The following is a 19,300-nucleotide window of genomic DNA, read 5'->3' as shown; positions in this document are numbered from 1 at the left end:
AACCTAAGACTAAGACACAAATTCTGAATACAAAGTATGAGAATTTTTCCTTGATTTTTATAGCAAAACTATTTTTAAAGCAAATATTGTTCTCGATGACAAAGATCCGCTACTCTAAGTCCTTTCTACAAGACTTAATGGTTAGGCCTAAACCTATTAGCTGCCTAAACTTGGCAAAGCTTAAAATAGGAACATCCTTCTGGAAAACGCACACACACAAAACCCGAGCCATTCAACATACAGACTACAGTCAGTGATTTCTATATATGGAAGAGGTCTGCTTCTAAACCAAGATTTGTCAGAAAAGCTCTAGTTTCAAGGCTCAGTCATTTTGGTGCAGCCACTAAATACTGGACAAGAGATCATCAAAATATATGACAATGTTATTATTCATACAGAACCTGAATAAGGCATACTAAATTGAACCCTTGGGGGACCTTAAAAAAATTTATAATATAGTTTAAGGATCATACCAAATAGCAGAAGTTTAATTTATAATATCAAAGATTTCTGGTGGGTTAACTTTTCCTATCAGTGAGATCCAGAGAAGATATTTAAAAAAAAAATCTCTTCACTCTCAGTGAAGCTTTCCTATTAATACAATTCCACTTTCTCTATGAATCAAGGCATAGTATCTTTAAACAATCAATACAAAATATTAAATGTTATCAGTTTTCCACAGGTAACAAATGTCAACTTCACATTGAGGTATTATATTTTATTTTTACATGTGATCTTTTAGAAAATTCCACAGACTACCTACCAAGTACAGGATGATATAAACTATTCTCCTTGCAGATGTTTGGGAAAATATAAGGCAAGTAATATTTCTTAAAATGTGAAAACAAAAATGAAAATCCCCTCTCTTGATTTTCTTTGTTCTTCCATTCTAAACTTTTTACCTAAAAATAAAAAATACAATCAGAATCATTCCATGAGACAGAAACAATTATTAGCCATCATAAACAAGGTTGTAAAAAGTTAGTTAAGTGATACAGTAATCTATTATACTCTAAAGATATACAGCTAGATATATATAAAGGGCAAATTGTAAAAAACTGGTATAATGCCACTGAAGGCTGACAAAGATCTAAATGTTCATCTTCTGTGGAGGAGTCTAGTAGATTCCAGTTGAAACCGAAGAGGTGACTGGATGAACAAACTGTGGAGCATCACACTATGGAATACTACTCAGCAAAGTAAAAGAACCAACTGCTGATACTTGCACGATGTGGGTGAGTCCCACCTGCATTACAATGAGAAAACAAGACCGAAATGACAGAATACAGATAGTAAGTGATGGAGCGGGATTCAGGACACAGATGGGTACCCAGCAGTTGGGCTACAGCATCCCATCTTCACCCGTGGCTTTCAGCAGCCTCCACTGGCCAGTACCAGCACTGGGACTGTGACATAGCTTCATAAACATTACTCGTGTAGTAATGAAGCTTCAGTGAACTGTTATCTGGAATTGCAAACTCGGCCAAATTTAGTTCCAGAGGTCACATAATGAGACATTTCATCATAATAGCAAATGGCATATGATAATTGACATGAGGAGGTAGAAATGTTTCTACATAGATCATAAAATGCAGGAACTCTTCAAAGATGTTTCTGTGTATGGAATTTTCTCAACTAATGAGATGAAGCTTTCTCAGGCTATTGTATTATCACTCGCCTCCCTCTCTTACTTTGTTCAACAGACATATAGCTGACTGCTGCCCTGTATAAACCACAATGTTTGGCTATGTGAAGAAAACAGAGATGAACCAGAATATGAACGAGGCTGCAAGGAGTTTAAAATGCGCTCAAGGAAAGATAACAGACAAATTGCAGGTGATCTGTAACAGAAGGTAATGAACACACTTGCCTAATGAGAGAAAAAAAATACAGTGCTTTTAGATTCATAGGAGGACATGAGAAATTTCTACCTGCTAGAGGCTTAAAGAAGGCCATTTCCTGGCTTATCCTCAAGCAGGAGAATTCAGAAATGTTCTTATTAAAATATACTATATTTTTCTGCAGCCTCCCCGACCTTCTGCATCTTCTGTTACTCTGTGTTGGACACTGGAGAGAGATGGAGGGGTGAAGAGTGAATGTGCTGAGTATGGATATAGAGATGGATCGCATGGAATTGAGAAAGGTGGTTTTTGGTCAACAAGATGTAAAGGGACTAGCTTTGAATAAATGGCTATCTAAGGAAACTTGAAAAAGAAAATCTAGGTGAATGATATTGCATGTTGAGGCTTGTGTATTGATTTCTCTGATCCAAATAGAGGAGACGTAATAGAGAACCTCTTCAGTGTGAGAAGTTTTAGAGACCCTTGAAGAGTCAGATTAATGTTCTGTTTCATATACTTTCCAATATACTCTCATATACTCTCTTCATATACTCTTCATATGACCTCTCTTACTTCAGTTTTTGAAAATTCAGCCTATCTCTTCAATGTTAATTGAAGGAAGAGAAGGAAGATTTTTTCCTGGATCAGGAAAGAAATGTATCCTAAGTCGCCCTTGTGCTTATTTGTCAGACTGGGGAGGCCCTCACGTTTAGATTCCCCTACACACACCCCTCCATCCTGTATGGTTCCTAGACAATTGGAAGCATAGAGGGTTGGTGAAAGAGACCAAAACCAAAAACAAACAAACAAACAAAAAAACTTGTTTAATGCCATGTAAATGCATTATATGTATTATATTTCAAAAATGTTAGAAGATAAAACGTGCTCTGAAAATTTTCAAAGTTGACCCAGATGTGGCTCTACTAATGACAAAGATATTAACGTCCTTTCCCCTTTGCCCTTTCCTGAATAATTCAGCCTTAAAATCATACAAAACAAGGGGCGTCTGGGTGGCTCAGTGGGTTAAGCCTCTGCCTTCGGCTCAGGTTGTGATCTTGGGGTCCTGGGATTGAGTGCTGCATTAGGCTCTCTGCTTAGCGGGAAGCCTGCTCCCCCCCCCCACCCCCTGCCTGCCTCTCTGCCCACTGTGATCGCTGTCAAATAAATAAATAAAAATCTTCAAAAAAAAAAAAAAGTCATACAAAACAGGCATATGGGAGTCGATGTGGGATAAAGAGTAAAAGAAGTGGCAGTCAAGTGTAGGTGATTAGAGCCTGACCACAAAATGCAGCGCACCCATGAAAGGGATGTAGCAAAGGCAGCAGCCCAATGGAGACTTGAAGACTGAGAAGGATGAGGAAAGTGTCCATGATGTGAGGGGGTGGAGAATAAGAGGGAAAGAGCAGTAAAATATAGGGTGTGAGAATTTCAGTAGGGTGAGGAAGATATCTAAGTAGGGAGATGGCAAAGGCCCAGAGTAGGCTTCAATGAGATACCACTATACATTATTCATTGCTTTTTAAAGATTTTATTTATTTATTTTATTTGAGAGAGAGAGAGCATGCACACGAGCAGGGAAGAGAGGAAAAAGCTGGTACCCTGCAAGCAGGGAGCCCAACATGGGGCTCTATCCTAGGAACATGACCTGAGCCAAAGGCAGAGGCTTAACCAACTGAGCCACCGGGGTGCTCCTACATTATTCACTTTAGAATAACTAAAATTACATACTGACCATACCAGCTGTTGGTGAGGATGTGAAGCAAATTTTAAGTTTCATAGATTGCTGGTGGAATGTAAAAAAACCATTTGGAAAACAGCTACGCCATGCCTTAACAAGTTAATATATACCTACTCTACAACCCAGCCATTCCACTAGTAGGTATTTACGCACGAGAAAAAACTTTATGTCCACATGAGGACTAGTTTATCAATATTCATAGCCATTTTATTTGTAATAGCCAGAATGGAAGCAACTCATATCACCATGAACAGGTGACTGGATAACAAAGCATGTTATATCCATACAATGAAAAGCTACTCAGCAATAAAAAGAACCCAACTATTGAAAATTATGATAGAGAAAAGAAGCCAGACCCCCCAAAAAAGTATGTACCATATGATTCCATTTATATGGAAATATGGAAAATGCAAACTCTGGTGACATGTTATCAGATCAGTAGTCACCTGGGAATCAGGCAGTGGTTAGGAGTAGAAAAAGATGTATTACAAAGGCATGTGAGAACTTTTAGGAGCAATATCGTCGTTATCTTGATAATAGTGATGGCTGCATGGCTGTACACATGTAATAAATTTCATCAAAATATATATTTCAAATATTGCAGTTTAGTATATGTCAATTACATCTCAACAAACCAGCAAAACAAATTTTTAAAATTTATACAAGGTACAAAAGTTGTTTTTTAAAAAAGAAAAACTGTAATGATAATGATAGTAACAACTACTACCCACAAAACACTTTGTGGCATGCACTTTTTTCTTCTAGTACTTTGCACTAGTTATCCAACCATCAAACACCAAAATAGGGTAGGTATTATTTTTATGTCAATAAGATGGAGAATCAGATTTAAACCTTGCAATCTTAGTTTCTGAGGCATACGGAACTTTTGTGTTTGGAATAGTTATAAGAAATGGGTATATTGCCCTATGACCCAGCAATTGCACTACTGGGTATTTACCCTAAAGATACAAACGTAGTGATCCGAAGGGGCACGTGCACCCGAATGTTTATAGCAGCAATGTCTACAATAGCCAAACTATGGAAAGAACCTAGATGTCCATCAACAGATGAATGGATCAAGAAGATGTGGTATATATACACAATGGAATACTATGCAGCCATCAAAAGAAATGAAATCTTGCCATTTGGGACAACATGGATGGAACTAGAACGTATCATGCTTAGCGAAATAAGTCAAGCAGAGAAAGACAACTATCATATGATCTCCCTGATATGAGGAAGTGGTGATGCAACATGGGGTCTTAAGTAGGTAGGAGAAGAATAAATGAAACAAGATGGGATTGGGAGGGAGACAAACCATAAGTGACTCTTAATCTCACAAAACAAACTGAGGGTTGCTGGGGGGAGGGAGGTTGGGAGAAGGGGGGTGGGTTTATGGACATTGGGAGGGTATGTGCTTTGGTGAGTGCTGTGAAGTGTGTAAACCTGGTGATTCACAGACCTGTATCCCTGGGGATAAAAATATATTATATGTTTATTAAAAATTTTTAAAAAAATTGCTGACTACCCAAAAAAAAAAAAAAAAAAAAAAGAAAGAAAGAAATGGGTATATTCTAAGACTGTTTTCATCCACAAGGGCATACACATTTCATATGAAGAGATGAAGAGGTTACCCTACAAAATACATTCACCGAGAAATTTATAGAGTACAAACAGGTTAAAGTATAAATTACATTCCTCCACCACATCCCATTCTCAGCCTACCTCCCTACTGGCTGCCTCTTGGCAGGCTGATTCCTAAATCAGTTATCACTTAAAGACCACAACTACTGATTATAAAGGAAAGGATTAGAAAGTAAACCCAACTGGCCCACAGAAGAAGTTATATACATAAAAGAGTCTACTTTAAGATTTTCTCTCTAGGTCCCTTTCTAAGAGACTCATAATCCCTCCAATGATTTTTATTTGACAAAGACATACTAACAAACATTTTCAAAAGTAAAAATTTGTCCTCCTTCAAGAAAATAAGCAAATATTTACTCTAACATAATAATGGAAAGAGAGAGAAAAATTAATTACCCACACAAGATGGTAAGAGGGATGATATCAAAGAAGATAACACATACCTGAATTACTATATATTTTAAAAGTGCTTCAAGAAAATAGCTTGTGAGATCTTCTTGTCCTTTATCTCCTGATTGTGGAGGGACAAGAGGAGTGATTTCCTCTATAGTGACTTGAGCTATACAAAGACAAAATTTTAGTATAACTACAAAACAAATTTAACAATGAAATAATGTGATCCAAATAAAATTTAAATGTAAAACATTTAATGCAGTGAATGGTGCTTGAAAACATTCTAATGATTGGACCTTGAAATAAATCTGAGATCATCCTAACAGTCCATCACAACAACCATAAAGTTAAGTAATCAGCTGCTTCATAAGCCCTTGACTGAGAGAATGTAACAGGGATGGACAGATAACAAAGGGATTTTGAGTGAATCTTACTTGAAAAAGAGCTCATATTTTTCAAATTAACATTAAGTGTGTCCAATACAAAAGTTCTATAGTATGATGAGAAACAACAATAATGAACTTATTTATCAATTAAAGGACACATTACTCTAGTAATGACCACACTTACTCTTAAAGGTAGTCCCCTTATTCAAAGAATGAAATGCTATTTCCCTCTCAAAAAGGAAGGACAGCATCTTAGTTCCTTGATTATAAAAGTCCATGTACAAAATAAGAAACTTGCATTTTCTAAAATTTTCAAGTATTCAAAAACATTCATTATAAAAAATGCAAATTCAAGAAAATCAACCAACAATGAGGTGAACTCTCTTAAATATTTCCTAAGCAGCACCTAGTTTAGTACAGGCAGACTCCTAAACCTGTTTATTAATAAATATTAGCCAAGTAATTAAGCTCATAAAAATAAGTTTTGTTACAGTCCTCTTGGCACAAAGTAAAATACTCTTGTACTTCAATGTACATCTAAATTAACTTAAGGATACAAGATGACACATGAGAATTAGAAATGAAAGATAAATGTAAAATGGATTCTATGAACCACTTGTTTCTGATGCTGTGACACCAGAAGCCTGGCTGGCCAGGGAGAGAATGTCTTTCCTGGGGCTAAAGAGCTAATTCCCAGAGATAGTAAAGATGGGCCAGAGAACATGCCTTCTACACGCAAAACAACCAGTCCAGGGTCCACACCTCTAATCCTCTTCTATCCAGCTCTCACGTTCAAGGCCACTATTCCTCTGACCTAATCACACAGGTACCTAGGTGACAATGAGGGACAGCCACTATGCACCTAAGCCTGCTGAAATTATCCAAATGAGCCAATCATAGGACTGCTCACACTGCTTCACATGTTCCTACCTACAGAATTCACAACAAGGGCTCTTGCCTTTAATGCCCTACCCCTGACAGATCCTGGCACCTCCCCCTCTGGCCACCCTCCCTGGTGTGGCATGCCCTCTTCCCTCGGGAACTGTAACTATTTTTTTTTAATCACAATAATCTTCTGATCTGTTGGCCTCATCATACATAAAAAATAATAAAACCTATATTATACAACATGGCCTTGAATTATCCAGTTAATAAACATATGGACAGGGGTGCCTGGGTAGCTCAGTGGGTTAAAGCCTCTGCCTTCAGCTCAAGTCATGATCCCTGGGTCCTGGGATAGAGCCCCACATCGGGCTCTCTACTCAGCAGGGAGCCTGCTCCCCCTTTTCTTCACCTCGCCCCACCCCACTGCCTGCCTCTGCCTACCTGTGATCTCTGTCTGGCAAATAAATAAATAAAATCTTTAATAAATAAATAAATAAGCAAACAAACATATGAACTTTTTTTTTTTTAAAGATTTAATTTATTTATTTGCCAGAGATCAAAAGTAGGCAGAGGGGCAGGCCGAGAGAGGAGAAGGCAGGCTCTCCACTGAGCAGAAAGCCCGATGTGCAGCTCGATCCCAGGACCCTGGGATTGTGACCTAAGCTGAAGGCAGAGGCTTTAACCCACTGAACCACCCAGGCGCCCCATGAACATTTTAAAACTATATTAACAAACTACATAGGAAATTTTGAAATACTGATGGATAAGATCTCACGAATCTTACTTTCTTGAAGATTGAGTGGAGGATTAATGAGATTATCTAAAGTTCGAGGTCCATGTTCAGATTGTAGTGCTGAAAATCCAGGAATTAAGCATGAAAACATCCAAAGCTGTTCTTTGCTACAGTTATTCTGAAGAGCTTGCAACCACAGTAAGAAAAGACGAACACCTTCCCGTCTGATCTAAAATGAAACGAAATGAAAAATAGTATTTTTACTTATAAGGGAAATATTTTCTTACTTTTAAGACCAAAATTCTCTAGAAGATGATTAGAGAATGTTATTTAACAAAGGAGAGGAGGGAATGGGAAAAGGAGAAGAGAAAAAAGAAAAGAGGGGAAGGGAAGGAAAGAGGAAGGGCTACTATATCCATGTCATTTATTGTGCTCTCATTATTTATAAATTGAAATTCATGGATTCTGAACAAATACAGAATAAACTTGGCCATCAGGTAATCTTTATTCTATAATTTCCATTGGTAAAAAAAAAAAAAAAAAATCAGAAAAGTATTTCCTTCTTGTTTACTTCCCTCTTTCTCAACACCGCTGGTCTAATCCAAGAAGCAAAAAGAACAAGAACAACTGTTCCTCATACGCTGACTTCGGTAAAAGGTGGAATAGTTACGGGGATCTTGGTGTGCCCTGCTAAATCAATGTTCTTGTTCTTAAAAAGCTTACCACTCTGAAATTATGTCATCTATTTATTATTTGCTGCTAACCAGCAAAGCAGAAATTCTGACTTATTACTATATCCTAAGTACCTAGAACACCCCCCATATTCAAAAAACAACAAATATTTCAACCATTGCATAAATTCTCTTTCAGGAAGAGAATAGGAAAAGACAGAAAAACATTCAATCTCTGACAACAAAAACACAAAGTTCTTCACTAAGCTAATCTCCCTGGTAGCTTTGGAAATTGCCCTACCACAGCTTTGTAAATGGCCACTGTTAAAGCTGTTCAACAGCTGCCAACCTTAGAGTTTACAGAGATAACAAGAAAACAAACAATTCAGAAAGCTGATTCCTTTGTACTGCTATACCAAGCCTTGATACCAAAACTACCCACAATAGGAAACTTTCAGTTAACCTATAAGAGGCTTTTGCACTGGATAGCTTCTCTTACCACAGCACAATGAGATAATCAAAAGAAAAGAAATAAAACCAACTTTTTAATATAAATCCTCTATTTTTCCATACATCTAAGAATATTTATAGTAATATAAAGAATAATTTGTTGAAAGACTGAATAATTTTTGTCTCCTGGGGACCAGAGTAAAGTATTTCTAGTGAATCATTCAATGCAGTGGCAACGGTTTTTCAATAGCCTAGTCAACCCAGTATGTATTTTTATACATACTAAATATGTTGTATATTTTATTTTAAGTCAGTTCACTTCAACTAAGTAAACTAAAGACAATTCAAAATTTTTTAGGAAAAAAGTTGATGTAGGAAAAGTAGAAGAGACAGTTTTTTTAAGTCATAGAAAAAAGACATAATTATACCTTCAAGGAGTTTCCTGTGTGTAGCAGTTTCTTTAAAATCAATCCTAAAAAGGAAACATGATTGAAAATATTCATATTTTCTTAGTTGTTTCCAAATGTCAGAGTTCTCGGTCAGACTTGAAAATACTTTAAAACAAGTCTTTGGCAATCTCCAAATTATTCTTGGTGACCCTGATATCCCTCTGGCCATAATTTTGGAACCAGAGGGCATATAAAGAGTCACCTTTTCGACACATGGTCTATTGGAATTAAACATGATTTAGTCTATTGAAACAAACCCTAATCCCAATTGCATTTACTATAGCATTATCTCTGTATATCTCTTATTTAAGACAAGGATATAATTAAATACTTTCTGCATCACTAATACAAATAAAAACCACTGTAGGAAATTTCCATTTAGTTAACCAAATGAACTCCTGTAATTTTAATATTTCCTAACAAACATTTTCATTGTACTAATTTTCATTTTCGGAATATTCAAAGCCATCTTAATTTATACAACTTTTCGACTCTATAATAAAATACTGAAATCACATTAACAAACATCCAGAGACCTGCCATTTGGTCTAAACAAATCTAAACACAGTCCCATGTTTCTTATAAATTCAAAATTTCATTTATTTACCTTATCTATATTTTATCTAACAAGTATCATTGAAGCCTTGTTTGAAACTATGTCAAATCATTCTCCTTCCTTCCTTCCTTCCGAGAAAAATTCATTATCCAGATTTTGGTATTAATTATTTCCAAAATATTTTTATATTAGGATTGTCATTTATAAATCAATAAAATATTTAGAATTGGTTTATATATTTAAAAACTTGTATCAGTAACAATTTCTTCCATGGCTATTTGTTCTAAACCTACTTTTTAATTCTTTCTAATAATACCAAAATAACACACACACACACACATACACACACCCCCCAAACCTGGATTTTATTGGTTAAGTTTCATTTGTCATACAAAAACAAGCTTTAATATTTCAAATAAAACTGTGTTGACTTATCTGCAATTCCCTTCCTTATGTTTGCACAAACTCAATTTCGTAAAGCAATACTATGTAAATGCCAGTCTTTAGTCAGCTCCCCTAAAAAAATCCATATATGCTAAATGCACTGTGGTATCATGTATTGGATTCTGGAACAGAAAAAGAGCATATATGGAAAACTAACCAAATGTGATTAAGTTTGAAATTTAATTACTAGTTTTTTAAAAACTTACATTTATGTATGATATACAAAGCAAGCCTTCCTATAAGTTACTTTCCTTTTTTTGAGAGTGCATGTGCGAGAAAGCGGCGGGGGGGGGGGGGGTCAGTGCTTAGAGTGGTGGCGCTAAATCTTAGGCAGGCTCCAAGCTCACTGCAGAGCCTCACTTGGGGCTCAAGCTCACGACCCTGAGATCATGATCCGAGCTGAAATCAAGAGTCAGACGCCCAACCAACTGAGCCACCCAGGGCCCCTACGTAATAACTTTTCACTATCTCTAGTGATCTATATAGCTCTAATTAATTCACTTTAACTGCTATATACAATCCCATTCCATACTATTAATCTTATTTATGTTAGGACATCTGGTTTGTTTTCAAATTTTTGTTATTCCCAGGGATACTTTAATAAAAGTTCTTGTCACAACTATAAAAATAGCTAACACCATACTTAATGGTGAAAGAGTTAACTGCTTTCCACACATCAGGAATGATACAAAAGTGTCTGCTCTCACCACTTTTATTCAACACTATACTAAAGAAGACTAGAAAGAAAGAAAGAAGAGAGAGAGAGAGAGGAGGGAAGAGAGAGAAATTAATTAATTAATTAAAGGTACCAGATTGGAAATCAAAAATAAAACTATCTTGGGAAGCCTGGGTGGCTCAGTTGGTTAAGTGGTTGCTTTCAGCTCAGGTCACGATCCCAGTGTCCTCAGATCAAGTCCCACACCAGGCTCTATGCTTGGCAGGGAGCTTGCTTCTCCCTCTGCCTCTGCCTCCCACTCTGTCTGCCTGTGCTCACACTCTCCCTCTCTCTCTCTCTCTTTCTCTAATAAATAAAATCTTAAAAAAAAAAAAAACTATCTTAAATTGCAGTTGACATGTTCCTATACGTAGAAAATTGAAAGGCATCTATAATAAAACAAACAGAGTAAGTGAGGTATAATTAACTAGAAACGATATAAATAACCGCGAATTGGTGAGTAGATAAAACATGATATGTCCATGACAGAATACTATACAGCAATAAAAAGGAATGGTAACACATGCCATAATATGGAAAACAAACAAAAAAATGCTAAGTGAAAGAAGCCAAATGCAAACTACTATAAAGTGTATGATTTCATTTACATGAAATGTCAAAAAAAGACATTTACTGAGCACAGAAAGCAGATTGTGGTGGTGGGAAAGGCATTGACTATAAATGGGCTTCAAGGAATACTTCGGGGTGAGGCAATGTTCTAAAACTAGACAGTGGTAACTAAAGATTTATTGAAAATAACTGAATTATTTACTTAGATGAATTTTACCTATATATAAATAATTCAATACAGCTACTTAAAAAAAAAAATCAATGACTCGTTGATTTATTTTCCTTTATATATGACAAAAAATGAAAGAAAACAGTTCTAGCATTTTTCTGAATGACAAAGAAAAAATGACCATTTATGTATTTTCTCAAGATAGACATTTATTGGAATTTTATTAAAACATGACAAGTAAAGAGCCTAAAGCTCTTTCGGAGATTTAAGGCTACATTTCTTAGAAGATACAATAAACTCTTGAAGTTCAGATGTCTAAAAAAAAGACCCATCGTCATAAACAACCTTCAGAGACATTTTTATGATTATGAAACACAAAATAGGATTTCACTGTTTGAGTACCTTATTAAAGGCTTATCACCAATTCGTATTTCTTCTCTGATATAAAGTCTATTCAAATATTTTGCTAATTTAAAAATATCTGTCTTATTATTGAGCTGTAAGAATTATTAACAGCTGTAAGAACTGTAAGAGTTCTTCTGGGTATGTTAACGAGTATGTTACATTTAGTCTCAAACTTTATCTACTAAAGCCTTTTTTAGCCCCTGCCTCAATATCCTTTCTAGATGTCCGGAGTTTCTTTTGTTTCAGGAATTAACTGGGAAGGTTTACAGTTTCAAAGCCCCACAAAAGACTTCTCCTTTTTTTAAAGATAAAATACATTTTACTCATCTAATTACCAGTTAACAGACATTGGGTTATTTCCATCTTTTGGCTATTATGAAGACTGGTACTACGAATATTAGAGTATACATTTCTATGCAGACATGTGTTTTCTTTCTCTTGGGTATATATCTGGGCATGGAAGTGCTGGGCCATAGAGGAGCTCAATGTTTAATATTTTGAGAAACTGCCAAACTGGTTTTCAAAGCATCTGTAGCATTTTACATTCCCACTAACAGTGTTTGAGGGTTCCAATTTCTCCAAAGCTTCACCAATGCTTGTTTTTTTTTTTGTTTTTTGCCTATAGTCATTCTAGTAGATGTGAATTGGCATCTCCTTAGAATTGAGATTTGCATTTCCTACTGACTAATGATGTTGCACATCTCTTCATGTGCTTATCAGTCATCTGTATGTCTTGGAGAAATGTCTATTCAAATCCTTTGCCCATTTATAAATTGTGTCCAAAAAAGATATCACTTGCTATAATGGATTAAAAAAAATGTGAGGCCGAAATAAAATCTATACTTTCTTTTTTAAGAGAAACAAATACATGTTTTACAAATTAATGTCAGGCCCATAACATTCTACTTCAACAATGTAGATAGGGTGGTCACCCACACATCCCCATGAGCAAGGGTCATTAGCATCATTAGCAATCAAACCTGACATCCAACCAAAGCCTAAATGAAAGCCAACAACTCTAGTTCCTGAAGTATAGATCTGTTACCTCTTTGGTTAGGCTTATTCCAAGCGATCTTGTGTTCTTGGTGCTAGAGTAAATGAATCGATTCTCTACTTTCCCTTTCCATAGTTTGATTGTCAGTGTATAAGAAAGCAAATGATTTCTGTACATTTAATTTGTATCTTGCCACATTACTGAATTGCTGTATGAGTTCTAGTAGTTTGGGGGTGGAGTTTTGGGGTTTTCCATATAAAGTATCACGTCATCTGAAAAGAGACAGAGTTTGAACACTCATGAAAGAAAATGAAGAATACACAAAAAGATGGGAAAAATATTTCATGATCATGGATCAGAAGAATAAACACTGTTAAAATGTCTATACTGCCAGAGCAATCTATACTTTCAATGCCATACTGATCAAAATTTCACCGGCATTTTTCAAGCACTGGAACAAACAATCCTAAAATTTGTATGGAACCAGAAAAGACCCCAAATTAGCAAGGAAGTGTTGAAAAAGAAAAACAAAGCTGGGGGCATCATAATGCCTGATTTCAAGCTTTCTTACAAAGCTATGATCAAGACAGGATGGTACTGGCACAAAAACAGACACACAGACCAATGGAACAGGTAGAGAGTCCAGATATGGACCCTCAATACTATGGTCAAATAATCTTCAACAAAGCAGGAAAAAATATCCAATGGAAAAAAGACAGTCTCTTCAATAAATGGTGCTGGGAAAATTGGACAGCTATATACAGACAAATGAAACTCGATCATCCTTTTACACCATTCACAAAGATAAACTCAAAATGGATGAAAGACCTCAATGTGAGACCGGAATCCATCAAAATCCTAGAGGAGAACATAGGCAGTAACTTCTTCAACATCAGCCACAGCAACTTCTTTCAAGACATGTCTCCAAAGGCAAAGGAAACAAAAGTGAAAATGAACTTTTGGGACTTCATCAAGATAAAAAGCTTCTGCAGAACAAAGGGAACGGTCAACAAAACAAAGAGGCAACCCATGGAGTGGTAGAAGATATTCACAAATGACACTACAGTCAAAGAGTTGATATCTGAGATCTGTAAAGAACTCCTTGAGACTCCTGGGTGGCTCAGTCTAAGCATCTACTTTCGGCTCAGCCCATGATCCCAGGGTACTTGGATCAAGCCCTGCATCAGTCTCCCTGCTTGTTGGGAAGCCTGCTTTTCCCTCTCACACTTCCCCTACTGTGTTCCCTCTCAATGTGTTTCTCTCTGCCAAATAAATAAATAAAATCTTAAAAAAAAACAAACAAACAAACAAACAAAAAAAACTCCTCAAACTCAACACCCAAAAAACTGATAAACAAGTCAAAAAATGGGCAAAAGTCATGAACAGCCACTTCTCCAAAGAAGATATACAAATGGCTGGCAGACACATGAAAAAATGTTCATCATCATTAGCCATCAGGGAAATTCAAATCAAAACCACATTAAGATACCACCTTACACCAGTTAGAATGGCAAAGATTAACAAGACAGGAAACAAAAAATGTTGGAGAAGATGTGGAGAAAGGGGAACTCATACACTGTTGGTGGGAAATGCAAGTTGGTGCAGCCACTTTGGAAAACAGTATGGAGATGCCTCAAAAAATTAAAATAGAGCTACCCAATGACCCTGCAATTGGCACTACTAAGTACCTGCCCCAAAGATACAGAGGTAATGCAAAGAAGAGCCATATGTACCCCAATGTTCATAGCAGCAATGTCCACAATAGCCAAGCTATGGAAAGAGCCGATATGCCCTTCAACAGACGAATGGATAAAGAAGATGTGGTCCATATATACAATGGAATATTATTCAGCCATCAGAAAGGATGAATACCCAACTTTTCTATCAACATGGGTGGGACTGGGGGAGATTATGCTGAGTGAAAATAAGTCAAGCAGAGAAAGTCGATTATTAAATGGTTTCACTTACTTGTACAACTTAAGGAATAACATGGAGGACATTAGGAAAAGGAAAGGAAAAGTGAACTGGGGGAAATTGGAGGGGGAGACAAACCATGAGAGACTGCAGACTCTGAGAAACAAACAGGGTTTTAGAGGGGAGGGGGGGATGGGTGAGCCTGGTGGTGGGTATTAAGGAGGGCACATATTGCATGGAGCACTAAGTGTGTACATAAAGAATTAATCTTGGAACACTGAAAAAATAAAACCTAAATAAATAAATAAGAAAGCCAACAACTGTTATCTGCAGTTTCTAATCACAGAGGGGAAGCATGTCTGAGAACAAACACTCAAGAGGACTGTGGTAACACTGTTAATAATATAAGACCAGACTCCAAACCAGCAAGCACCTTGGCTTATTTCCTGGTAACAGAAAGTTTGTGATCTCCTCCCTACTTGGTTTCTGACAGTAACCCACAACAGGTTTTTTTTCCCTCCTTTTTTGTTTTTGGCTTCATTCCATGATCTGGAAAGCTCTACTCTGGTTAGAGTTAACAAGAAAGTTAACTCTAGTTCTCCTCACTATTTTCTGTGGAGCAAACTGCCAGCTGACACTGCTTACTTTTGAATCTGGAGCCCACTCTACTTGGCACTTAACATTTCTCTTCCATTTCTGATTCTCAGATGTTTATTTTGATGTTGAGTCTGCTTTTATTTTTTTGGTTTTGTAGTTTTATCATTACTGAAAGTAAAAGAACAGATAGATCGAAGAAATTTAATATGCTACTTTGACTGGAAATCCTTCATCTATTATTTTTAATTTTACATTCCCATTAAGTTTAGTTTTGTATTCTTTATATTTTTTTCTACTAAAACATAAACTACAAATTCATTTCAAATAATGATCAACCCAGTACAGAGCATTTTCATATATTATCATTTATGTCAAATGGGGAATATACATTCAAATCACTTACCAATACTATGAAACTGCCATCGCTGATGAATTCTCTCTGGAAGAAGTTGTAAAATTTTCTAAAAATCAGTACGAATAAAACAAAGAATGAAAAGCAAGTAATGAGACCACATTCTGTGCAATGTGAAAAATAAACGAAGAGCTTACAATAAGCATGTAACAGTTTCTTATGTAAAATATAGATAGCATCACCAACACAAAACAGTATTTGAGATAATCTGACAGGACTTGCACTACTTCAGCACTGACACACTGATCAATATTTGAAAACAGCAAAAGCAAAACCCAACAAGCTATACTAAACAAAGACTTAGAACGCGACACTAATGAAATTTATCTTTCATAATGATGTGGAAAGTAAGTATATCCCTCTTTATGAATTAAATAATGAACTCTAACATATTTCAAAATGATTATTTGCTACTCCTAGAATTTCCAAATTGTGGATATTACTAATAAGTTCTGAATTCTTTCAGATACTATTATTTGTAACATTGTGTCTCACTTTGAGTAGTTCTTCCTCCTGTTTTGATAAAAGAAGGAAAAATATTTTGATTTTACAAAAATCACATCAAATATTTGTACTGACTTGATTCACATGAACCCAAAGGTACTTATATTTATGATGGCTATAGGTATAAGAACAATATTTAAAATTTCAGGATCCTTACAGTTAAACTAATACAGGTTTCCATTAATTAGGATGAACACTTTTTACAATTTTACATAATTTTACCTTTAATTCCCTTCACAAATTTCCTCTGTGTGAATTATTCTAGCTCAACAGCTGCCTTATTATGCTACTAAACTAAGCTCCCAGTACTCATCTGCTTGCTGAATGAGTTTAAGTTTGTTGTTGCTGCTGCTTTTACTGCTGTTATACTTTAGAAATGCCATGAACCAAAGTGTTCATAAGGGCCAAACACTAGATGCTTTTATATGTAATGCTATCTCATTAATCCTCACAACCATCCTAAAAAACAGTTTATTAATCTCAGTTTAAAAAGGAGAAAGTGGGTTAAGTAATGTGCTTAAGTTAGAAAGTGGAAGAACTGAATCCAATCTTGATATGCTTAATCCAAAAATGTATACTTTTATACTATTTTGCCACAAAAGATGGTATGCATGTTTTACACTTCTCTATCTTCCACTAGTCCATCTCATACAGGAGAATGATGAAGAAATTTTACATGAGATACACAAACTTCTTTACCATTGCCCTCCTCATATTTCACTAGCCAACAACTGTATAAATGTATTTATCTTGGTATGGAAAGGGATAAAATTGTAAGTTGAAAAGTTAAGTTTGTAAACTACCCAGAAACATTCCTAAAATTAGGACTATTATACTTCAGATTTAGCCTCTTATAAAAAGTAAATAAACGTCTTTATTTAAAAATGAAAGAATACTATAAAAATGAAAGAAACCATGTATAGTCTTAATGGAGGAAAGTTGATATAAATCCTGCATAGTATTATTAATACTACATAATGGTGCTTTTCATTCAAAAAAGAGGAAGTCAGTTAATCTATAAATTTCTTGATTTTTTTAAAAATCATCATTACTGGGGCACCTGGGTGGCTCAGTGGGTTAAAGCCTCTGCCTTCGGCTCAGGTCATGATCCCAGGGTCCTGGGATCGAGCCCTGCATCGGGCTCTCTGCTTAGCGAGAAGCCTGCTTCCTCCTCTCTCTCTGCCTGCCTCTCTGCCTACTTGTGATCTCTGTCCGTGAAATAAATAAATAAAATCTTTAAAAAAAAAAATCATCATTACTAAGGTGAGCTCAGGGAGGGCAGAAGCCTCTCTGGAGCAGACAGGCAAAAAAGCTCCTTTGATCTTGATTTTCAGTATGAATACAGACGTGAAAATGGGGCCTCACGATCCTTCTGACCTTTTGGCTTTTAAGCAGGAGGTGTCAGGAAAGTTGCCACAGGGGTAAATGGCTTGTGGTTAAATAATTAAATGTTTAAACAAAACAAAATAAAATAAAATATAAAAATCATCATTAGTCTCTTTAGAGATCAGATATTATTATCCCCACTGTAAGCAGAAAAACATCAGCACAAAGGTTACATATTTTTTCTAAAAGATGAAAGCCCTGTATCTAACATCTTTATATTCTAAGAAAATTCACTCATTCATTAAAGATAACAACTGATAAGTATATATTACATACAGAGAAATAAACACTATTTTTTAATAGAAGGAAGGTCCTGAAAGAGCTTCCATTAACTAATCCATCTCAGTTTCCTGAACACAGGGCAAGCATGAATGTCTGAAGGAACACTTTCCAGAAATTCTTATCTTGTGTTCTCTGCTGATACCTTTTATTTTTTAACTTCTTTTTCAATCTTGATGCCTTTTACTTCCTTTCCTTGCCTAACTTCCCTGGCTAGCTAGAACCAAGTGCAATATTTAATAGAAATGGCAAGAGTTGATATGCTTGTTTTGTTCCTAATCTTAAGAAAGAGGAACTCAGTATCCAGTACTAGGTACAGTCTTAAATGTGTATTTTTGTAGATTGTAGATGTCCTATATCAAGCTGACGAAGTTTCTTTTTATTCCCATTTTGTTAAGTATTTTATCATGAAATAGTATTGGATTTTGCCAAATGCTTTCTATCAACAATAACATATTTTTTTTAAAGATTTTATTTATTTATTTGACAGAGAGAGATCACAAGTAGGCAGAGAGGCAGGCAAGAGAGAGAGAGGAGGAAGCAGGCTCCCCGCTGAGCAGAGAGCCCAATGCAGGACTCGATCCCAGGACCCTGAGATCATGACCCAAGCCGAAGGCAGCGGCTCAACCCACTGAGCCACCCAGGCGCCCCAACAATAACATATTTTTTGTCTTTTATTTTATTATTATTACTACATACTAGTTGGTTAATTTTTAGATGTTGAACTTTGTATTTCATATATAAATCCCACTTGGTGATGTTGTACAATCCTTTTTATATGCTTTTTTTTTTAGGATTTTTTGTGCCAATATTCATGAAAATATTTTATAATTCTCTTTCCTTGTTTTTGTCTGGTTTTGGATGGGTAATATTGGCCTCATAGAATGAACTGTGAAATATCACCTGTTTTTTTTTTTTTAAAGATTTTATTTATTTATTTGACAGAGAGAGATCACAAGTAGACAGAGAGGCAGGCAGAGAGAGAGAGAGGAGAAAGCAAGCTCCCTGCTGAGCAAAGAACCCGATGTGGGACTCGATCCCAGGACCCTGAGATCATGACCTGAGCCGAAGGCAGCGGCTTAACCCACTGAGCCACCCAGGCGCCCCTCACCTGTTTTTTTATTAAAGAATTTCTGAAGAACTGGTATTTTTCTTTAAATGGCTG

The 19,300-nt window shown here is 35.9% G+C and overlaps 1 protein-coding gene across 9 annotated transcripts in view; it reads right to left on the bottom strand.

Annotated features, from left to right (window-relative positions):
• RALGAPA1 (Ral GTPase activating protein catalytic subunit alpha 1) overlaps positions 1-19,300 on the bottom strand; it is a 256,054-nt gene that overhangs the window by 202,072 nt on the left and 34,682 nt on the right. For all 9 annotated transcript variants that reach the window (XM_082737789.1, XM_082737788.1, XM_082737790.1 and 6 more), the window contains exons 4-8: positions 15,958-16,015; positions 9,170-9,213; positions 7,672-7,849; positions 5,667-5,782; positions 764-902 (exon numbers count right to left, since the gene is read on the bottom strand). In XM_082737789.1, coding sequence (XP_082593915.1) covers positions 764-902; positions 5,667-5,782; positions 7,672-7,849; positions 9,170-9,213; positions 15,958-16,015 — 535 coding nt within the window. The remainder of the gene's footprint in view (positions 1-763; positions 903-5,666; positions 5,783-7,671; positions 7,850-9,169; positions 9,214-15,957; positions 16,016-19,300) is intronic.

The sequence above is a fragment of the Mustela nivalis genome (assembly GCF_964662115.1).
Source record: "Mustela nivalis genome assembly, chromosome: 6".
Taxonomy (NCBI): Eukaryota; Metazoa; Chordata; class Mammalia; order Carnivora; family Mustelidae; genus Mustela; species Mustela nivalis.
The sequence above is the reverse complement of the archived record's forward strand: the minus strand, read 5'-3'. Positions and strand labels throughout refer to the sequence as shown.